The sequence below is a fragment of the Rhincodon typus genome, chromosome 28 (assembly GCF_021869965.1).
Source record: "Rhincodon typus isolate 14 chromosome 28, sRhiTyp1.1, whole genome shotgun sequence".
Lineage (NCBI taxonomy): Eukaryota > Metazoa > Chordata > Chondrichthyes > Orectolobiformes > Rhincodontidae > Rhincodon > Rhincodon typus.
The window spans coordinates 27,401,784-27,425,630 of record NC_063359.1 but is presented as its reverse complement, the minus strand read 5'-3'; the positions used below and the strand labels follow the sequence as shown (position 1 = coordinate 27,425,630).

At 37.6% G+C, this 23,847-nt stretch overlaps 1 protein-coding gene across 2 annotated transcripts in view; it reads right to left on the bottom strand.

The window, feature by feature from the left end:
* Positions 1-3,757: 3,757 nt before the first annotated feature.
* The window catches only part of slc2a8 (solute carrier family 2 member 8), a 30,944-nt gene continuing 10,854 nt past the window's right edge, over positions 3,758-23,847 (bottom strand). The window contains exons 2-10 of one of the 2 annotated variants that reach the window (XM_048613632.1): positions 23,158-23,320; positions 22,374-22,580; positions 19,191-19,290; positions 17,234-17,445; positions 16,040-16,189; positions 14,500-14,608; positions 12,972-13,139; positions 10,843-10,988; positions 3,758-5,285 (exon numbers count right to left, since the gene is read on the bottom strand). In XM_048613632.1, coding sequence (XP_048469589.1) covers positions 5,262-5,285; positions 10,843-10,988; positions 12,972-13,139; positions 14,500-14,608; positions 16,040-16,189; positions 17,234-17,445; positions 19,191-19,290; positions 22,374-22,580; positions 23,158-23,320 — 1,279 coding nt within the window. In that variant the 3' untranslated portion in view covers positions 3,758-5,261. The remainder of the gene's footprint in view (positions 5,286-10,842; positions 10,989-12,971; positions 13,140-14,499; positions 14,609-16,039; positions 16,190-17,233; positions 17,446-19,190; positions 19,291-22,373; positions 22,581-23,157; positions 23,321-23,847) is intronic. The other variant, XM_020521032.2, reaches the window with a different exon arrangement.

Here is a 23,847-nt window from a genome sequence, read left to right as displayed (position 1 = left end):
AAAAAGCTTAGCAAGTTACTCATTACTCATGGATGCACTACCTGAATGTATAGTGCGCTAGTTGGGCCAAACAGCAATTCCTGATCGATTTAATTGAAATCCATATGCATTAGTTAAAAGTGTATCTGTTTAATGAATAAACCCTCACATTGCAAAGAAGTTCAGACTGTAAATGATGTAGATTGAAATTACTTTGAAGTTTATTCTGGCTTCCACAAAACATATTTTTGAAAAGCTGGTGTGACTCGAGTGCAAAGTTGTTTCCTATCTTTTCAACTTGCTTGCAATTCTTTAATACGAGCTAGCCTATTTCCAGAAGCACCTCTTCTTACACCTACGGCATTTTGTACAGAGGGTTGAAGTGAAGCTGTCCCAGAGGTAATTTTTGTCAAGTAGTTTGAAAAGAAACGTTGGTTTGTGAAGAATAACTGATCAAAAGGTTCTATTTGACTTTGTAGAAAAGAAAGTCAGTAAAATAATCACTTTACTCTAAATTTGTGAAAAAGTCAATTTTTAAGTAAGTTATGGTACAAATACATTTAGGGTGCAACCAGGATGAATTGCTGTTGTACTATTGTAGGAGTAATTACTTAGTAACTAGCCAGCATCTTTCTGGTTAGGATTCAGTTGACAGCATTTTATGGCTTGGTCAATTTCACTTTCAACACTTCAGATCCATCAAATGAGAGTTTTTTTAAAAGTTAGTTTGCAAAATCATCCACAAACTCTCAGCTTCTATGACAAAAGGAGGGCATAGGTTTCGTATAGAGGTCGTGCTGATGAGAATACAGCTGTGAACCAGGATAGATAGTAAGAACTGCCGATGCTGGAGTCTGAGATCACACAGTGTACAGCTGGAGGAACACAGCAGGCCAGGCAGCATCAGAGGAACAGGAAAGCTGATTTTGTGAAGAAGGGTCCTGACCAGAAACGTCAGCTTTCCTGTTCCTCTGATGCTGCCTGGTCCGTTAAACAGGATAGATTGCTTCTAATGGAAAACTGTAGAGTGTAAAGAGTAGCAGGTACAGGAACTGGAAACAGTGTTTCTGATGTTCTCACTGTGCTCAAAGACACATTCTAGCAATCTGACATTAATGTCAACAGCTTGGAAAATTTCACAGCTGAATGCATGAGTTGTTGAGCAGTGATGCATGATGGTATGAACATCAACATAATCCTTTGTGAAGTGACAGTAGAAACAGGAAGTCTGTTTGCCCATGACAGGCTACTTGGATCTGTGAAAAGTGTAACAAGCTTTCATTTGAAATCAATCCAAAACTCACCAAAACTGACTTCTTCAATGAGTGGTATTGCCTTCCGAGTGTGGGACTCTGATCCCACCATGCTTTAAAAATTATTAAATTTTAATTAGATGTTCTTCCACATTCATATATATTTAAAGTAAAAGTCAAGGGAAATAATACAAGTAGAAACTGAGCAGCTGCTAGCAGCATCAAGTACATCACTGGCAAGCATCTTCTGTCTTGTTTTTCTTTGAAGAGAAGTTTTGAGCCAAAGACACCGAGCTGTCTCCTCCAAGCTAATAAACAACTTGTGAGGCCTTGGCGCATTTTTTAAAAACAAAAAGGAACAATAAAAGCAGCCTGAATGGGTAGAGTCAGATTTCAGCAGAACCAGGGTTTTAGTTCAGTTTTCAGGAGCTGTTGGGGGTTTGAAGCTGCTATACATTTCTCCCTTCTCTCACAAAACACTGGAGAGCGCTCGGAGAGAATTTTCTCTCAATGCTCTTTCCTCCTGGACTAGAGAATTGCCTATGAGACAATCTATTTTATTGAATTGGTCTTTGACAAGGGTGTGTTTATCGGATGTTACTATATTGAAACACTTGCTGTTTAGTAGTTAATTTATTATTCTTTTAAAGTTTTCCAAGAGTTAAAGTTAGACCAATTCTTCCTTCTTATGTTGTATTTTAACTGTAGAAAAAATTAGGGTCTAGGCTATCTTCTTGATATATTTGAAGGCGGCTTGGTCTGGTCCTTAACAACTGACATGGAGAACATCCAGGGTTTAAAATATTTAATGAACAAAACCTTCAGTGAACAATTTGTTTTATGTCTATGAATAGATAATAATTTACAGAAGAGAAGCTGAACAATATGTGAGGTGATGAATAGGCTACTAAGACCTTTCACTTCCCCCAACCTCATGTTCATTTATGCCAACAGCCCAGAGACAGTGTGTGAAGGATCATAATGCTGTTAATGCAACACCTCTTCAGTACTGAAATTCAAAATCAACTTTGGAAGGTATGTTTAAATCCTGGACTGAGTTTGGAAGATGCCTTTAATCTTTTCTTCTGGGTACTCGTGTCCATTGTCTTTTTTTTCAGATCTGATACAAGGATACGCATTAAATGCAACAAATGAAGTGAGAGCAACAATCTGAACATAAGCAGAAATGATGGAAATTCTTAGCAAGTAGGGTAGAATGTACAGCTTTCCCCATCCCTCCCTCAGTTTAGACACTTGAAACATTCTGAACAATCAGTAGCAACTGGCTTAGACCCAGAGTTGATAGTTTTGTTTTAAAATCATCTTGATGTTATGCTTTATATTTCAGGTTAAAAATAACCCTTCATGATGACCAGAAATATCAACTGCTTCCTCTGCAGATGCTGTCCAGCCTGCTGAGTATTTCCAGCATTTTCTGTTTTTAATTTGTAGATTGAACATCCATGATGTTCTGATTTTGTGCTGAACCAACTGCTTAGTTGAAATGCAGGGTGTACTCACAGACTGTTAGGATGTGCAGGGTCACTAAAATTTAACTCACCATAAAACAGGGTAACTTTCTTTAAAAAAAGGCTGCACCTACACACTACTTTGTGATTTGTTTATTCGAAAAGATAATTAAACGGAGAATGAGGTTTTAATGTTTGTTTTGTGACTTTAGTTCAGCTAAAGCTGAATGGTAACTTTTAGTATATGACTCACTATCAGGGAAGTTAAAATGAATAGCTCCATTAGTGAATTATCTATCGTTAAGTGACGGGTTGATAACTCTTTACACAATTTCCTTATCTTCAAAGAACAATTCCAACAGTTTGTTATTTTCATGAAGTTTTTTTGAGATACTATTACATAATCTGCTTTATGACGGTTGCTTAAAAAAGAAAAATAATTCATACAGCATGCAATGTTAAATTGTTTGTATTAGATTTAGGAATGACGTAAGATTTGTCAAAAACAGTGGCAAAGCTCCCTATAAAACAAGTAACAGGACATTTATGGCTAGTACATTTCTCTTTACTTCACCCACTCCAAATCACTTATTGAGCCATGTTGTTAGGATCAAAATTCCTTTCCCTGCTTCACTATTGGCAGTGGTTGGTGAGGCGCAAATGAAACAATTATATTACTGTCCAAGTAACTGAAGCTCCTTATTCAACTGAGTTATCTAATGCTCTCTAAAATGGATCATGAATCATCCAGTTTTTCTTCAGTCTATTCACACAAACACCACCCTTGGGGAGTGAAAAAGATGAGACACATATACTTATCATCTAACCAAAGCTCACTCTCTTCTTGTTGGCAAATTGTTATCTGAACCTTTCTACTTAACTTGATAGGGATGGTGAGGGTTATTTTGTCAAGATATAGAATTACACTTTGTACATTAAAAGCAGTAAAATCCCAATTTTCAATGAAATAACCACAGTTGCTGAGTTGTACTCATGCTTGGATCAGGAAAGGCAATGTCTAATTAAAGAAGTGGATTAGACATACAACAGCTTAGATTCCATTATGTTCGATTTATTACAATATTGGCAAAAAAAAATTCAACATAATTTTAAAAACCAAGCAAGTATTTTATAATTCACATTTTATAACAAGCAAGGTAAACATAAAATTAACAACATGCTTCATTTTGCTGACATTATTCAGTGAGGTAGTGTGTTAAATAGGGTTACAAACAAAGTCCAAGTATGTAATCTTCTGTTAAAACATAAAACATATCAAAGCAACAAGGAATAAGTAACCTTGTCAATTCTCTTCAATTTACAATAATACGATAATTACACATTTTTGAAAGAAATTAGGCTTGCATTAAGTAGTTGCTTTGGATAATGGGCCTTGCTACTTGTTTTTAACAAATTTGCTATAGACACTGTGGTGGCAATTTTGACTTTGGATAGTAGGGAATTGGGAGAAATGAAAATGGACTTCTCATTTGCTGGTTCTGGTTTACACAATCCTTCAAATTACCCCAAATAAGTGTTTGCATACAAACTTGGCCATTTGAGATTTTTCCACCAAATGACTCATACAAATTTGGCTTGCTGTAGTGACCATGGACAATTGTCAAAACAAATTTAAGATAAAATTTTAAAACATAAAAATATTAATCTGTACAGTACTATATTCACTTGGGTCCAGTCTTCTGTTTCTATATATACACCAGTGTAGCGTGACTTCTGGTCCTAGAATTTGTGTTTCGTGTTAAAACAGATTATAGGGGAAGATGAGCAGGGAACCAATGCAAGGAAATAAACAATGATAAGATATGATATCGACAGTTGCAGTATCAACAGGGGCCCAGGGTTTGGTACTGTTTAATTACCACTTTAAAAGAATTGTATACAATCACAGGTATACAATATTGAATAAAAGCAGCTTTAAAATAATTGATTCATTTAACCGCCCTTAAGTAGTTGCTTTAAAATAGGCCTCAATTTGTTCCAATGTTCTCCCTTTTGTTTCAGGGACAAAGAAAATGGTGAAGAGCAGATTCATGAAACAGAAACTTGAAAAGAGCCAGAAGGTCCCATACTGGGTAATGTTTTCCTGAAACAAAATTGAATCATTTGAGATTTTCTGGTAATATAAAAAAGTTATTTAAATACTTAAAAGAAACAAAGGAATATACTAATATTTATGCATAAAGTGAACAAAAGCACTGACTAATTTCATAAAGGGCATGACTTTTACTACAAAATGGTAGCAACAAATTTTATTCCTTCTTCCACATGTAGCAGCGATCTTCAATGTGTAACAAGCAATATACATAGCTTCTATTTGAATGCTGATATTTTTGACACCTCTCAAATCTTTGACAGATAGAGTATAAGGTGGAAAAATGTAAGGTTGTTACAAACCTTAAATAGGACCTGATCAACAACCAATTTCTCATCGGCTAGTATTTGAAGTAGTCTCTATTTCGTCATTTAGTGCTTTACCTTTCAAGTAAAACATTCAGATATTGTTTCTGATTCAATGTCTGAATAGGCTGTTTGGTATCTCTCAATTCCACAGTCTGCTGTATTTCTATTAAAGAAGATGGACTGAACATCACAACCCTGTTCTTTATACTTTTTAAAGTTAGATTTTCAAAAATCATATCCAATAACTGATTCATGAGCTCCTCTTCTTGCTGTCTAATTCTACAGGCTCCGAGATCACAGAAGCATAGAAAACAAGTACAGAAGTAGGCCATTCAACCCTTTGGCCTGCTTCAACATTCAATGTGATCATGGATGATCATCCTACTAAGTACCATGTTCCTGCTTTCATTCCATACCCCAGTCACAAATCAGGTGGTAAACAATCTAGGACGCTCCCTCCTGTAATATTTCAGGTTCTTTTATCTCCATTGGTTGTTCCACTATCATTAGCCAACATTCTTGAGACTGGCAGGTTATTTCCCAAAATAAAATTAATTCCCTCTATAGGAATTTGTTTCACTGTTCATATTACAATTTCTCCATTTACCAAGTAATCCAACTCTGTATAATGGGTCTAATTTGTAACTTCCCTATTCAAGTTCAATTAATATTTTCTGCATCATTAACCATTCTGGAAGGCAAATAATATCATCAGACAATGTCAGTGACTGACTTAGTCATACAGCTGTATAGCTCAGAAACAGACCCTTTGGTTCAACTTGTCCATGCTGACTAGATAATCTAAATTAATCTAGTCCTATTTGTCAGCATTTGGCCCATAATCCCTCTAAATCTTTCCTATCCATGTACCCAACCAGATACCTTTTAAATATTGTTACTGTATCAGTCTCCACCACTTCCTCTGGCAGCTCATTCCATACATGGACCACCTTCTGCATGAAAAGTTACCTCTTCAGTCCCTTTAATATTTTTCCCTCTCACCTTAAACCTATGCCCTCTTGTTTTGGACTCTCCTTCCCTGGGAAAAAGACCTTGGCTAATCCCTCTATCCATGTCCTCATGATTTTATAAACCTCAGTAAGGTCACCCCTCAGCCTCCAATGCTCCAGGGAAAATATCCCAGCCTATTCAGCCTCTCACTATAGCTCAAACCTCCAAGCCTGGCAACATCCTTGTAAATCTTTTCTGCATCCTTTCAAGTTTAACATCTTTCCTAAAGCAGGGAGACCAGAATTAAAGACAGTATTCCAAAAAGTGGCTTAACCAATGTCCTGTACAACTGCAACGTGAAATCCTAACTCCTATATTCAATGCACTGTCCAATAAAGGAAAGTGTACCAAACGCCTTCTACACTACCCTGTCTACCTGTGACTCTAACTTCAAGGAACTATGAACCTGAACCCCAAGGTATCTTTGTTGGCAACACACCCAGGGCCCTAACATTAAGTGTACAAGTCCTGACCTGTTTGTCTTACCAAAATGCAATACCTCTTTTTTCTAAATTAAACTCTATCTGCTACTCCTTGGCCCATTGGCCCATTGGCTCATCTGATCAAGGTACTGTTGTACTGAGATAACCTTCACTGTCCACTACACCTCCGATCTAGGGGTCATCTGCAAACTTTCTAACCATTCCTCCTATATTCACATCGAAAGGGACCAATCACTGATAGCACACCGCTGGTCACAAACCTCCAGTCCAAAAAACAAACCTCCACCACCACCCTCTGTCTCTGACCTTCAAGCCGAATTTGCAACCCACATGGCTAGCTCTCCCTGGATTCCATGTGATCTAACCTTGCTAACCAGCTTACCATGCGGAACCTTGTCTGCTCCACTGTCTCTTAATATCCTCATATGTTTGAATCAAGTATGTAAACCAAAGGAAATACCTCCTGTTTGAGTTGAAATATTTAACCTCCAGCAGTTTCAGAGACTTCATTTCAGCATTCAAAGACAACATTTCACAATTGTCCTGAACCATTGCTCCCTTCTGTAAATATTCTGAGAAACCATGTTTGCCTCCTCAGTAAATGTAGGCACTCTGCAGCTTATTACTTAAATTAAATTCCTCCTTGGAACCAGAATCATTCTCAGAGCTAATACTTCTTTCTTCACTTTAAGCATTTCTTATGCTTAAACACCTTTTAAAAAATTTCTCCCTCTTTGGACTTAGTTGCTTTACTTCCAAGTGCCTTTGCTTTTGTTTTTTATCTCAGTTTCCATTTCAAGTATTCTTAACTTAATGTCCTTCTTTTTCTCTTTCCTTGCTTTCCCTTAGAGACTTTATTTTTCTTCTACCATATATACATGTGTAAAAGTCGAATTTTTTAAGACTTTTTAAAAGGTTAAGTTTAGGGGGGATTGACTATTACATTGATACTACTTTTGAGGGGCTGAAATTCATGCTACAGTCCAAAACACCGCATCATTAGCGGAAGCCCAATTATCTCTAAATGAATAAAAGAAACAAAACAGATTATCGTAATTACTGTAATATCTTATCTTCTAGTTCTGCACAAAAGCTGTTGGCTATCTTACTTCTCTGCAAAATACTAAGTCATGCCTTCTCATGAACCTTGTACACCATCTAGCACTCGTCTTAAAATCCAAAATTCCATCTTTTGATTCGTTTCATGCATGGATTCAGATGGTTTCATGACTAATATGTTGTACGTTTTGTCAATTTTCAAGTACCCACTCAGCAACTTTTTTCTCCAATTGTGGCCACTTGCTAGATCTACTTCTGTTGGTACACTTTCATTTTAGCATTGTCTGAAGTTGGTTTGATATCTTTCTCAAGTTTCTGCGAATGCAAAATTATCTTGCTGCTACAGTTATTCGTCTTCTCTGCAACTTCAATAACTTTCAGTTTAAATGCTGCTTTTTTTTTGTTTTGTTCTGGAGGGCATTTTTACACAAAAAGAAGAAATTTCAAAACACATAACAGCACGAAAGAAAGTTCATTTCCTCATCGGAACATTTACGTACAGGATAATACCTTGATTCACAAAATGTTGATCTATTATCTGTGAAGAACTAGGGTCAGCGTTTACATGAGTTATATAAAACATGTCAGACTTTTTTTTGCCAAAAAAGGGTCAACTTATACATGAGATTGACTTTTACTCGAGTACATATGATAACTCAAATATCTTTTTATTTCTCACTACAACGCAGCTAATTCCAGTTGTGATATCCCAATTTCAGGTTTCCTTTCTTCCAATTCTAAACATTAGATAATCACATGAAACAGCTCATCCTTACAAAGGATCTTGCTTTTACTCCCAAGTTTAAATTTGCCTGCTAACATGCTGTTTCACTTTAGTCAAAAGTTTTCAAATGATCCACTAACATCTTCACCTTTCAGAAAAGTTTTAGCAACATTCGAAGCTATCTTCAAAATTTGTGCAATGATCTTTACTAGCTGACTGAAATCTAGTTTGGTAATTAATGTTTTTTTTTAAAAATGATCTGTGGTCTTTCACCGAAACAAACACAATACTGCAGATTTAATTTTAATAAAATAGAAAAGATGTAAAAAATGTTAAAACATAATAAACCATGCTATTTACATGTAACACAATTTTAAAAGATTTTGAAGCACATGGTAAAAATATAATCCCAGCTGTCTCAACATCACTTCACTCAACTATCCTTCGATATCCCATCTATAGGGGTAACTTAATCTGTTTCTTTCAATTCTTGGTCTTTAGAGTTTGATAGCTTTTCCTTGTATATTCACATATTTTAGGTTAGACTTTCTCAGCTTCACATAACTCCTTCAGGGTTTTAACCAAATACTTCTCAACTAGAACTTTCAAACAAAACCCTGTAACGCTGAGGTAATCTATTTTCTAACTAACCCTTTTTCTCCAAGAGAAACTTATTCTTACGTTTAACCAGAACTTTGCTAACCAAAACCAAAAGCCATTCCAATCAGAGTTCTTTCTCTAAGCAAAAATGAATTCTTGCTTCCTCAAAACAGAAAGAAAACTAATGATTTTCAATATTTACTGTTAGATCAAAACCCTCAACTCAAACAAGTTCCCATTATTATTCCAGTCAATTACAAAACCATTTCATACACAGACACAAACCCATGCAACCACTTCAAAATTCAAACTCAAACAAATGACAATATGTAAGAATCACATACATTGTACTAAATTGAACTGTGATGTAAAGAACAGAAAAAACAGATTATTAATCAATGGAAAAAAAAAACTGTATGAAAGGATCTCTATGTCCTTATTCATAAATCACGAAGGCAGCCTGCAGGTACAGCCCTTAATTAGTGGGGTGTCATATTAATAATAAGGATGTCTTGCTACAAGTGTACACAGCACTGGGGAGGTCAACAGGTTCGGACTCTTTACCTGATGGGGATATCTTTGCATTAGGAAAGTTCAGAGGAATCAGCTTGGTGAATGTTCTGAGTTGGAGGCTGACTTGTGAGGAAAGTCTGAGTAAGCTGCTCGGAATATTTTGGAGTTTTGAAGAATGCCATGCTCTTACAAAAACATAAGATTCTGAAGAGGCTTGACATGATGAATAAAGACAGAAGTTGCTGGAAAAGCTCAGTAGGTCTGGCAGCATCTGTGAAGAAAAATCAAAGTTAACATTTCGGGTCCGGTGACTCTTTCTCAGAAGATTTCTGAGAAAGGATCATTTGACCAAAACAACAATTCTGATTTTTCTTCAGAGATGCTGCCAGACCTACTGAGCTTTTCCAGCAACTTCTATCTTTATTCCCGATTTACAGCATTTGCAGTTTTTTTTGGCTTTTACTGACATGATGAATGCTGAGAGGATATTTCCTCATGAATCTGATAGTAGAAGACAAATAAGGGCTGTTCCATTTAAGATGGAGTGGAGGAAGAATTTCATTTTTCATAGGGTTATTTAATTTTCAGAATTCATTTCTCCAAGACAATGGAGGCTGTTTAACTCTCCTGTACCCTCCTTGTCTGTGTTTATGGGGGATAGGCAGAAGAGTGAAACTGAAGAAAATCGGCTAAGCCATTGAATGGAACAGTCTCGAGGGACCAACTGGCCAACTGTTCCCATTTATTATGTACCAATTTTAAAGAGTTAAAAATTCATTCATTCGAATGAGGTTAAAGGCATTAAAAACAAAGTTAAGGTGGTGGCATTGTGGTAACATCACTAGGCTGCCAATGTAGAGCCTCTGCCTAATGTTCTAGGATATGGATTTGAATCCCACTGTGGCAGATGGTAAAATCTGATTTAATTCCAGATTTCAGTTAATTAAGACAGACTAACAGCAACCAAGTAACCATTGCTGATTGTCATTAAAACCCAGCTGGTGCAATGTCCTTTAGGGAAGGACATCTACCGTACCTACTTGATCTGGCCTACGGGAGACTCTGGCCCCTAATAAAATGTGATTGGCTCTCCAGACCATTTCAGAGGACAGGTAAGAGTCAGAGTCAGAGTCAGTTGTTCAAAGCAATTAGGAATGCGCAAATGCCAGCGAAGCCTATATCCCATGTAAGAAAAAAAAAATGCAATCACTGCAGAGAGGTAGAAAACTAACCTTTTAAATCTGATGCTCAGAAGCAATTATTAATTCCCATATTGAATACTGTCAAACTGCCTTGTCAATTCTGCCTGATACTAAATTCTTGTTTACTACTCTTTGGATAGTTACTCAAATAAAAAATGTCATACTTACAACAAGGTCATGGAATTCCTTGGTTACCAAAAACGCTGTTGACCAGTTTGTCAGGACACATGCTCCACTTGCTATGCCTCTCGCCCTGACTGGAAATATCTCTGACATCACCAACCATGGAATAGGGCCACAGCCAAGTGCAAAACCTGAGGTGATCATTTTGTCTTTTTAAACAAAGGTTGTAATTTACAAACATTGCAAAAGTAACATTTACTGTTTTGTTCCAATTTTCAATCAGTTCCCAATATACACAGTTTTCTCTCTCCTGGGATATTTGCAGTTGGTGTTAAGCTCAGAATTGTCTACAGCAAATCTAGAACTAAGGAGCAGTCTCAAGATAAGGGGTCAAGAATGAGACAAGGAGTTATTTCTTCATGCAAGACTGTGAATCTACGAAATGATCAATTCCAGAGATACAATGACATTGTGGTTATTTTACTGGCTTAGCAATCCAGAAGCCTGGACAAATGACCTGGAGATAGCTCCAGGTATTTTTATGCATCTGGTGAATTTAAATGCAATTAAACCTTCCATATAGAGATAGTATTGGTAACGGTGACCATAAAATTAAGGGACTGTCATGAAAACACATCTGGATTGTTCATGTCATTTAGGGAAGGAAATCTTTGCTGTCCAGCCTACATGACTCAAAACCTACAGCAACATGGTTACGCCCCCTGGAAACTGCCTAACAGCAGGGCTGTTTTCAAAGAAAGTAGTTCACTATCAACCTCTCAAGTGCACTTGAAGATGGGCAATTAATGCTGACTGTGTTAGTGATGCTGTATTCAGGGAACTAATTTATATTTAAAAAAAAGAGAGATTGGGCTGTTTTTGTTCAGCTATTGAATATATTCAACGCTGGTTCAATAACTTATGAACTCCAAAGGAATGAAGGGATATGGGGATCGGGCAGGAGAATGGAGTTGATGTTGAAAATCAGTGACAATCATACTAAGTGGCAGAGCAGGATTAAGAGGCTGTAAGGCCTATTTCTGCTCCTTTCTTACCATAAGAGCACCTGCCACTAACCAACATGAATCACCCTATAAAGAAGTGAATGACAATGGAGTGTGTTCTGCCAATGGCAAGATGGCCAGCACAGCACTGACATCATAATACTGAGAGAGAACCTGGTGACTACTGTTCCCCTACCCCATTCTCAATGCTAGTAGATTAAAACAGCCCACCACCACCACCCCAGTTGCATCTCTCTGCCCCTTGCTCCAATACAGCATCCCTTGCTGCACAGCTTGCCACTCTGTTTCTTGCCAAGCACGTCAACCTCCTAGTGGTGGTTTTTGCACTATCATATAATAGTCCACCAGCATTAAAGGTCACTCTGTTCAAACACTTGTGCAAAGCCAAGTAAGTGGCATCTTGATAGACAGAGGTGACTGAACCTGACTCCACATATGCACTTTGCTAATAAATGGTACCATATTGGTTTCATTGAAGTTTTCTTTTCAATACTGGTAGGGTGACAAACTCTCATGATGGCAGGTAGAAGGGAATGCAACTTCAAAATGCCACCCACATCTGATGATACAATGAAAGCAATGACTTCAGTGATCTGGGTAGCAGGAATATGAAAACCAGAGTTCCCTAGCAGCACTCCCAGCTTCAGAGTCAAATTGCTAAAATGCTTTCATGTGTGTGTTTAGATAAAACATACAAGACTAAGAACACTTTGGGTTTCATAGCCTTGGAACATGGTGAGTTAGGGCCTAGAGTCACAGATGATTCAATTCACCTCAGCCGCAAGGCAGAGGGATTCAGTTATTGCTATAACTCCTGCTGGCCATGCAGCAATTACTACTATAAATTGTATACGAGGACATCAGGAGAGGTAAGGTTTGATTGCAGAAGAGATCCAAATCAGTCTGCTACAAGTGATGACCAAGGCTTATATGAATAAGGCTACGTTAGGTGGATGTCTGATGCGCCAGTAAGTCTGCTTTCAGGAGCATAATGACATGGAGAAAATATCATTGATACATAAAAACTTTCTTTAACAATTGTATTGCATCAGTAATTTTTCAAACATTGAAATTGGAAAATAGATTTGTTCCATTCCTCGGAAAATTCGTAACTCCCAGAAGATATAGCACAAGTAGTATTAAACTTACCTGTTATAAAGACGACTAGACAGACAAGAGGCAACCATGTTGGAACCTCAGAAACTGAATTCACAACAGTTAAAATGTCCGTTTTATGTAGAGAGGAGTTGTTGATATGTGCTTGCCAGATTTTAAAATATACCCCAAAGACTGCTGCACTGATGGACATGATCAACGCTGTAAATAAGCACAAAAATAGCAATTACTGGCTAGTTTGGACCTTGCAACAAGTAATTTTTAAAAACAATAACAGCCTGAAATCTCCATAATCCCAACAAATCTGAAATTTCTGGTGATTTCTGCATTGATTTTGCTGACAGGGGCCTTCCCCAGAAGTCAATATGGGTGATGTGGAGCTATGTTGCACTTAGATTTATGTCATAAATGTACATCCACGCAGTGCTGGCATACACTGAACATGTAGCCCCACCCTCCTGCACATGATCAGGTGTCAAAGGATTTTGTTTGATGCTTCTCTGAAATAAAATCAAATCATCAAGGAAATTCATGATACATATGAACCTTGCAGTTACAGGGGGACAGTCTAAAATTCCAGGCCTACATTTTCAAGGGCTGCTAAACAGTTGAGAAGTGAACTCACTGTGACAGACTTTCAAATTCTCTGTAATTACATCATTTCTAGCTCCCTATGTACTAATTTAGAACAACAAAATCTGAGACTAATTTAGGACAAGGCTACTTGAATGATGGACTATAATTTGGAGACAATCCCAGACTTGTTTCCTATTCCATGATTTCAAACACTCTTTCCTACAACTGCTGCACCAAGATCCAATTCTTGCACATACATTTTTAAGATCTACCCTGGCATGGCAGTTGGGGAACACACCTTTAAGTTGGGTAATGAACAGAAAGTCTTGGACACCTACTAAGGGCTCAAGGAGAAACAAAAAGATGTAGAATTTAACTGTCCTGGTAGGGATGTTCTTTAGTGATAAGCGGTCTCAGATTCTGCAATATACTAGTGCAAAACTCTGACTTCACAGAGACTAAACGTACACAACACTTGTTCACAATCTGACTTCAAGCTTAAGCTAGTAATAACCTCTGGGTTCTGACAATACATGAGCGATGACTCAAGCTTTGATCAAGATCATTTTCAGATTGCCAAGGCTGCTCTATTGTTCTGAAAGTCATGTTTTATTTCAAATTTAGACAGCTTGCAGTACCAGCAAAACAACACTACTTTTACACAAACAAAAACAGAAATTGCTGGATAAACCCAGCAAGTCTGTCAGCATCTGAGGAGAGAAATCAGAGTAAATGTTTCCGGTCCAGTTCTGAGGAAGGATCACTGGACCCGAAAAGTTAACTCCTATTTCTCTCCTCACATGCTGCCAGACCCGCTGAGTTTTTCCAGCAACTTCTGTTTTTGTTTCTGATTTCCAGCAGTTCTTTTGGTTTTTTACTTACTATTTCTACAGTTCATGCTGCCACTTGGGTTTTAAACTTGTGTTTGCTGAATTTGGAACAAACTGAAGTTCTTTCTTTTGGAAAAAGAAGGAAATGGGCTCACCTGATATTGCCAGGAGAAGTTTTCTCCCTGCTTTGTCCATGATGATAGCAGCCACAGCTGTGAAAACTACCTGAACAACACCAACTATTACAGAGCCCTCACTGCTGTTCTGAAAGAGAACAGCAGGAACAAAAATAATTGTTGCCATTCTAAGGATAAAAGATTATTAGTACCACCTAGAAGTGACTATAAACATTCCTATTCCATCCCCCACAGTTAAATTTGTTATCACATACTATAGTTGGTAAGTTTTATGACTTGGTTGATGCTGCTCTGAAGACCAGACTATATTATGCTCTCTTCTGATTCTATTCAACACGGGATTGCTGTAAAGCACATTTTTAACTAGACAAAAAACAGAACCTATTCTTCAAGGGATAGGTAACTGCAAACATTGAGTATTTGGTTTGGTGACTCAAATAAGCCTGGGGCAGGAAGTTTCAGATTGTAGTTACGGGTTGGGAGTTGAGTGAGAAAAGAAAAAAAACAGGTGAAGTGGTTAAAACGTTCCTTTGCATTATCTGGAGTTACCGACAGTTTAACTCGTGGCTAATAGTACCATAGGGACTCAAACTAAAATACCTTTTTAAACAATGCAGCTAGCACAGAGTTAAGAAATTAATATATACATTAAACAATAAAGTGGGAATAAAACTTCAATGATGATCATTGCTCATCTATCCAAGTTGAAATTATGTGTATTTTTTAAAAACGAAAATAACTCAAGGGATGTGGGCTTTGCTGGCTGGGCTAACCTTAATTGCCCATCCCTAGTAAAAACTGATACGCAAAGGCAATGGAACACAAAGAACAGTTTGTATTTTATGCAGCACCTCTAACATAATGAAACATCCCAAGTGCCTCATAGGAGCATCACAAAGCAAAATCTGACACCAGGTCCCACAGTGTCATTTGGATAAGAGACCAACAGCTTGGTCAAAAGGTAGGTTTTGACAGACGTTTTAAACGAATGATAGATGGAAAATTTAAGACAGAGAAGCTCAGAGCTTAGGCCCTTGACAGCTGAAAGTACATCCAATTGTTCAGGAATAAAAATCTAGGATGGTCAAGACAAGTCTTTTTGTTATATTTTTGACTATTTTATGTAGATATTAAACAATGTGCTTAGAAAGTTCTTTTGTAAAAGACACTTTTCTATTGTGACAACAGATGGTAGTAACTTTCTCCTGGTTAATCGGTGGAAAAAAAAAGGAATGGTTTTACTGCATCACTTAATTGCAAGTCTGTCTTGTATGACTCAGGCATACTTGCATTAACTTGGCCTGTGCTTTCAAAAATCCCTGTTCTAACAGAAGCCACTTATAAACCAGTCAGGTCAATCAAGAACAATTTGCATTAATGCAGTTTCATAATACAAGGATATATATACACGTTGACTACTTGTCAAATTTAAGAACCAGGGTAATAACTGAATGTCTTGCAAATGCAAACCTTTTTTGATGAAAGTATGAAAAAGACGACTGCTGAACAGTTAATATAAAACATGAATATATTGTCGCTGATTATACAACTTTATTACCTTAACATTTGCTTGTTCAAAGATGCTTTCAGCATAAAACATCACTGCATTGATTCCACTTAACTGCTGAAATAGCATCATAGATATTCCTATAAGTAAAGGCTTGTAAATTGTTGGATTTTTTAGCTCTGAAAGTGCAAACTTGGTATCCTACGAACAAAGTAGAAAAGGCATGAGCAGTTAAAATATAATGAATCAAACAACTGACATAGCTGTTACAGTATCTAGCATTGCCCAAAATCTGTACAGTTTTACATAGCAAACGGTCTGCATGCACTGTCAATACCCTTCTGAATTGGGTCACAACTACAAAATTTAGCCCAAGTGTAGATGAACACAGAATTCCTGATTCTGTCAATAGGTTGTGTTATCACCTACACCCAATGCCTTCTCATCCACCCCTCAAAAAGCTAGCAATGAGATCAATTAATTTTGAGAGAAATTTAGCTTGTTATATTGCTGTTAGAAACAATAAAAGCAGCTTTGCTCAATGAGGTGCGAGGGGGTTTTCAGCATCAATTTGAATAATAACCAAACAATGGATCTGCCTATTAAAACTATGGAACAGTATTATACTTGCTATTTAAGTGTGATGAATTGCCGAATTTTTCAAGTTTGGGCAAATATAACTGAATTCCCTGAAGGTGAAAAACTTACAGCTTCTATTTTCAAATCACACTTTTAATACAGCAAACAAAACTGAAGTGATTGGATTATTTCTGCTTTTCATTTATTGCTTGGACAGCTAAATGTCATCATTGCAGCTCTATGACAGGAATCCTCATTAAGCACAAGTGCGTGCCAAGAGGCACGTCTCAGGTTTTTCTTCACAGTGGTGTATATATAGGGTCTAATTCTATGTGTTTATTGATGGCCTTCTTGGTGGAGAACCAAGCCTCTAGAAATTCTCGTGCTTATCTCAGTTTGGACCACAGCGAGGAAAAACTGGAAATGACATAACCAATTCTAACAGATCCCAGAGTTTAAATATCAGACGGGAAAATACAACAGCGCTTCATGAGAAGCTGTACTAATGATGTTACCCAGCAGGGTAATGAAACGTCTGTGAACTAACGAACCAGCTCGGCGAGCAAACCAACCACAGCATGGAGTGAAGCAGTTTGAATTTCAAAGTTTATTCAAAATGTGCGACCAACCACTTAAAAAGGTTTGAGCTTCATTCAGTACAATTACCTGCTCTTCACAATTTGCTTCAATCTGTCTGCATTCCCATTCAGAATCTACTTCAGGTCCTCTCAGCCATGCCAGGACCCTTAGTGCTTCAGCACGTTTGTTCTTTCTAAGCAGGTGCCGTGGAGTTTCTGGCATGAAGCACATTAGTACGACCATGAGGGTTGGTGGTAAGGAACATAACACAGCAAGCCAATACCAGGTCAAGACCATTCCTGACAAAAATAAAACAAGTCATGATGTAGTTACCAGTAAAATAGTTGAGCTACTGCAATACTGATCATCCTTAAGGGGCGTGTGGATGTGGAAAGAATGTTTCCTCTTGGAGAATCTAGAACAAGGTGGGGCGGGGGTCACCGTTTAAAAATAAAGGGATCGCCAGTGTAAGACAAACAGAAGAATCCCCCTCCCCCCCAGGACCACAATTAGCCATGATCTTACTGAATGGTAGAGCAGGTTTGAGTGCCATGTGGCCTACTTTTACTTTTAACTTACATGATCACAGAACTGAAGGTTAGATCAGAAACAAGATCCAATCTCCAAAACAATTCACCCATTTTTAATTGCCCAGTGCGAGCAGGAAATAAGTTGATACCAAACTTTACTTTGAGTGATCTAGCTGTGGTTATACAGCACTGGCAAACCAATTAGGTAGATCATATGCATGCACCCATACTATACAAGTTATGCATATTTTAATGTTACTATTTGATGATCTCATGTTGCATAATGTTATATGCACTTGGTGGCTAATTTATCCATCCACACATGTACGTTTTCCCTTTACTGTGCAGAGTTAGGTCGGTTCTTCAAAAAGCCACAAGCTGGTATTTTAAGCCCAAAATGATTGCCACATAAATAGTACTGAACCCAGGCTGATTTCATAGCAGGCTGAGTTCAAATGCATCCAAGCAAAATTTGTCAATTAATTGCAAGATCGAGTCTCTCCCACTGCAACCATGTTCAAAATTCACAACATTCATTGTCAATGCTATTTATTACCAAAGTGGAAATGCTGCCTGATTTCTACAGAAACAGAAGACTAATAGAGTGGGCTTCAATGTAGCATGCCTTTTCTTTGAAAGGAGTATACTTAGACAACTAGCACTGTCAATTTATACCAATTGAAGTGATCAAAACGATACTGAAAATAAATTGCAGGTAAAGCCATTATGACCACTACTTTACATATCTCAATGCCTTTCCTAAACAAAATGACAAATTGTCAGCTGGAAAATTATAGAGCAAAGATGCAAGATTCATGGTGAGCAGAGAAGTAACAAGGTAGATGTGACAGGGAAATGCACAAAAAAGTTGCAAAATAGCTCAGCTTTTTGAAAATGCAATCTTAAAAGAAAAACGATGCATTTCTGCCCAGTAATACCTCTAGGTTTTTTCTTGGAGGAGGTGGTAGAAGCAAGAGAGCGCGAGAATATACACACACAACCATGCAATGCCTCTCAAAATTGGAGGGTCACCTTTTTACTTGTTTCAAATGATGCAGGCCAGGAGTAAAAAAATTAGCCCAAGTATGGTAGAAGGGCAAATAGTTCATCTTTGATGGCCCAGTTTAATTGAATTATTTGTTTGAACCTCTTGTAGTCTTGAACTGTCAAATGAGGAACCAAAGATTTTCTCAGTCAGCAACTTTAATGTCATAAAGTGCACAGGAATTGCTGTCTTCAGCGCAAGCAAGTCCACGGTCTCGTCTTAATGACTTTGTAACAAAAGCTCCCTTGAAAACAGTTTGGGAACGTGAACAATGATCCCAGTCTTTCATCAAACCAAATCAACATCAAGGAGGTCATTTGCGTGCGTGTGCAAAACTAATTGCCTGCTGTCACAGTTATCATATGGTTGCATCTGCAAGTGCACAGACAGATTATGGCAGCCACATTTAATATGAGCACCCCATTTCAGCACTAGTAGCACACACTGAAAAGAAAACCTTAATTCATACCACCGACATATGCACCCATGATTCCAGTTACCACCATCAGCTGAACACTGGATCCTAACAGCCCTCGTATTTTAGGGTGGGCCATTTCAGAAATGTAGACCTAGAAAAGAAAACATTATTGCACATCAATTATGTAATTTTTTGTTGGGTAAACCCAAAATGAAGAGGGCTTACACCAGTTGCACCAGCACAAGGAATGTCAATACTTTGTGATAACTATTGCTCAGTCCTCTTATTCCCAAGTTGTTGACAGACTCCTAAGGAAGCAATAACAAAATCAATTTTCAGGAATGTAAACTGAGAGTGTTTCTTAACAATACATTATCAATTTCTCAGCTCAGCTTGTCTTCTATTGGTTGACTTTGTTGGTTAACTTAAGCCAGAATAAGTGGCAGGAGTTTTAAATACTTTTATGCTGATAGTTTTTTCAAATCTCACTCAATTCATGTAAATATTTAATTACATGTGAGACAATTCAGGTTCAGAAAGCAGGCATTTCAGGCCAGTTAGGAAGCTGATGCTTTCTGACATTAGGCAGAGGCAGTTCCACAGATTTATTCATTTGATTTCTGTGGAGATGATCACAAGGACAGAGAATTGCTTGCATAATTCAACTTATGTGGACCATACATGAGTCATCACCATGTGACGATTGTTTCCCTCAAGAAAACAAAGAGACAAAGAATGAATTTTGATCATTTTAGCCTTTATCCTGCGCTGAGTACATAAGTACAAGTACATTTTTGTTTCTGCAAACTTTCTTATTGGCTTCAGGTTTGGTTCTTTTGAAAAACCAGCCTAGTATGCATTTCTCTCAATTTGTTCCTCTTGTATTTGACATAATGATATATTTATTTATTTGGAACATTTGGAATAGCATTCATCCAGCTGAATTTTATAAATAGGAAATGCCACAACAGAATTTTTATTTATAGATGAGATCGCGAACAATTTTGAAATGGTCAGAGTTATGAAATAGCTAATATGTAGAGAATCCTAGTTAATAATTGTGGATAGTTTGACCTGTACGTGCAGAGTTTAACTGTGATCATACAAAATGTGTTGAGTAAAATGCCCAATTCCTAGTTTATACTGTAACTTTCATTCCAACCTATACAGTCAAGACTTTTTGGATCAAACAGATTGAATATGATTTTAAACTTAGACGAGAGATCTGTAAATATAAAACTAGGCAAAATGCCATTTTAATGCAGTCAAACTTTCAGTATTCTGAACAGATTCTTGTTTTTGTCCAATGTAATACAAAAATTCAAGGACCTTTACTTATTAACCAAATTGCGCAAATTTGTGCAAAAATGGAGTTGATAGCAATGGCCCAATGTAGTTGTGATGTGAAAGCTGTTCACATTGATCCCTGCTAACAATCACATATGAAACTCGCAATAACGAAAACAACTGTGGGTAATTTTAACCTAATTCACTCAGTACAAAAATAGACAGATTTGGGTCAGAAACTGGTTCTACTTTGCACTGATTTGGCCCTCGTGTGAGCAAATGAATAAATATGGGCAGGGTGTAAAAAAAGTTTTTTTTTTAAATTTCAAAAACATATTCCATTCATAAGAAATCTTTATACACTTACTTAGTTACTACAGCAGTTCAGTTCTATATAGTTTTTGCATATTGAGGACAAAAACCCAAGACATTTCTTACTTATACAAGACTATATTTACATGCATTTGAGGCTCCACGACAATCCAATAACTGAATGACCCCCAACTAACTTCAGCAGAAAGACATCATACAGTGGACGTTCCCCACAGCAGCCCCAAGCTTTACTCCTTCCCTCAGCATATAGTTCTGGACCTTGGAATGTGCCAGTCTGCAACATTCAGTCGAGGTCAACTCCTTGCTCTTGAAGGCCAGCAAATTTCGGGCAAACCAAAGAACATCTTTCACCAAATTGATGGTCCTCCAGGAGCAGTCGATGTTTTGTCTCGGTTTGCATCCCAGGGAACAGCCCGTAAAGCACACAGTCCTGCTTCATGGAGCTGCTTGGGATGAACCTTGACAAAAACTACTGCATCTCTCTCCAGACTTCTTTTGCAAAGACACATTCCAGTCGGAGATGTGAGACAGTCTCTATCCCCCACACAACCACTGTGAGGACAGTGTGCAGTGTTGCAGAGCATCCAGGCGTACACGAAGAATCTCACAGGTAGTGCCCTTCTCACCCCCAGCCAAGCGGTGTCTTAGTCCTTGTTGGAAACTTCTGGCAATGAGGTATTCTGCCAAATGATTGACAGCCTGCTGTATTAAAGAGCAAATCTCCTCATTACAATTATCCACATTGTTTCCTTCTATCTCAGCCAGCTTCTCCTTTTGGTCATAGAGTTTACACTTTGTTCCTTCTACTGTTGACCGTAACTGATCTCAAATCATATGATACATATTAAATAATAGAAAGGCACCTCACAAGAACAAGACTGCAGTTTTTAAATTTTCTACACAGAAAATTACAATTTATTAATCCTAAGGGCTTCTAATGGGATGAAACTTAAGTGTTTGCCATGTTCCAATTCAACCTAGAAGGCTGCCAAATAGGACTAAGATAGCAATTTAATTTCCACTGCTAATCTTTGACAGAAGAGAAATGGGCACAAAGAGGATAGTAACTAACACAACTCTGTAATTGGTAAAATACAGGAGCACATGTTGAGTGACTGCAATGTGTTAATTATTGATTTGGTCTTTTACATTCTTCCAAAATGACATTTCAAAAACTTTTGCTCAGAGCTATTATATAGATTAGCTGGTAGCCATCAATAATATCTATTTTCGAAGGGGGAGCTTCCACATTGCATTGGCCTTTATTCTGACCACAAACGATAAGGTCTAGAGCAAGCTGTCCAGTAATCATGGAGTTAGTCTAATATGTCTCCAGTGCTGTCCACAGGTCACAAAACGGGTGTCAGCAGTAAGCATTGCAGGAGTCGTGACTCGCACAGCACAACTGATGGATGTGTCAGAGGGTAACGGGCCAGATCACAGGGAAATACAGAAACACAAATTGTAAGGGGGAGGTGTTGGAAGGGAATTCAGTATACTTGGAAATTCATTTTACTTTAGTGTACTTTTACATATTCTTGCAAGGCTGTCAATAATTCAAACATTTTTACATAAATACAAGAACCTTAATCAAAGTAGACACACGGCACTTACAGGCACAACCAGTGAGGTGACTCCACTGGCCAATCCAGTCAATATTCTACCACTGTACAGCATCCAGACATTCGGTGCTGCAACGATTATCGTAAACCCGACAACATACGGAACAGCACAGCTCATCAGGGTCAGCTTTCTGCCAATTTTATCAACAATCCATCCTCCAATTATGCCACCCACAGCTGCACCTATCGTAACTAAGGACTACAAAAAAAGGCAGGTATTATTTTCATTTCCATTTAGTATTTCAATTGTTTCATTTACATTTATATTAGCTAGGCAGAAAAAAAAACAACTCTCAATATTGAAACGATTCATGCAACTTAATCAAACAGCTTAAAATGTATCCTTATTCATGCAGACATTGCACGCTATCAAAGTAATATGAATATTCATATAAAATTTCAACATGCAGCCCCACAGTGACAAAAGGCTGATTAATTTAGAATGTCTGTTGCCACAAAAGGCTAGCTGACAGACGAAGTGGGGCAAATGAAGGAGATAAGTAAGCTGCTGAAAAATTCTTTGAACAATGAATTAGTAACATGCTTTTTTCCCAGTCCTATTTTAGGTACCACCATAATTGTTACAAGCTTACTTGCTGATGGGTGGGAAGAATGGAAAATCAAAGAGGTGAATGAAACACCCAATATCAGATTCAGCAGCAAGATGAGTACCTCAATTAAGAGGGACACTAAAAATTAAATATTTAAAGAATCTGCAAAACCAAACATACAAAGGTTGAAAAGAAATCCATTGATTATAAAAGGTGATGGCTTACCCCAAACCAGGAAGCCTGAGTGGAATCAAGATGCAGATGCAAGTTTGAATCAGTTTGCAATTCCGGAATGGCAGGAGAACTGTAGCCAAGGACAAAGCCAAAACTAAGAGGCCCCAGAACAGCAGCAAATGTAGCCAGGTAGAGATTCCTATTCCACACGTTACTGTGAAAATACAGGGAAACACAGCCAGCCTTTAATCCAAAAATGTTTGAAGATTTGAACATTTAACACTGTGGGACAAGGATGTAAACCATGCAAATAACGAAAGTAAATTATGTTGGTCATATCTCATTTTGCAAGACAATAAGCAGGATTCCTTCATTATAAACAGAACATGAACAACATATTCGCAGGGGCACAGATAACCTTTGTTAGAATGGGACACTAGCAGAGGGCGAAAGATACGGAGGGGTTAAGTTAAACGCAGATACTTGCAAATCCAGTGTCACTGAGCTGCTTTCTAGCTATATACTTTCCATTTTCTATTCACTGGAAAAATTCCACTTGTGTCTGCCCGTAACTCTGAACCAATTTTCTTTTGAGCCTGACAGGGTAATACACAGAGGTGGCTGATGGCATTTCTTCATTCTTACAGAAATGCGCCTGTGTAATGCTGATAATAAGAGTTTTTTAAAAAACAAGTTGATGCCTTCAAAAGGCAAGGTTTAAAACTAAACAAAAATCAGCAT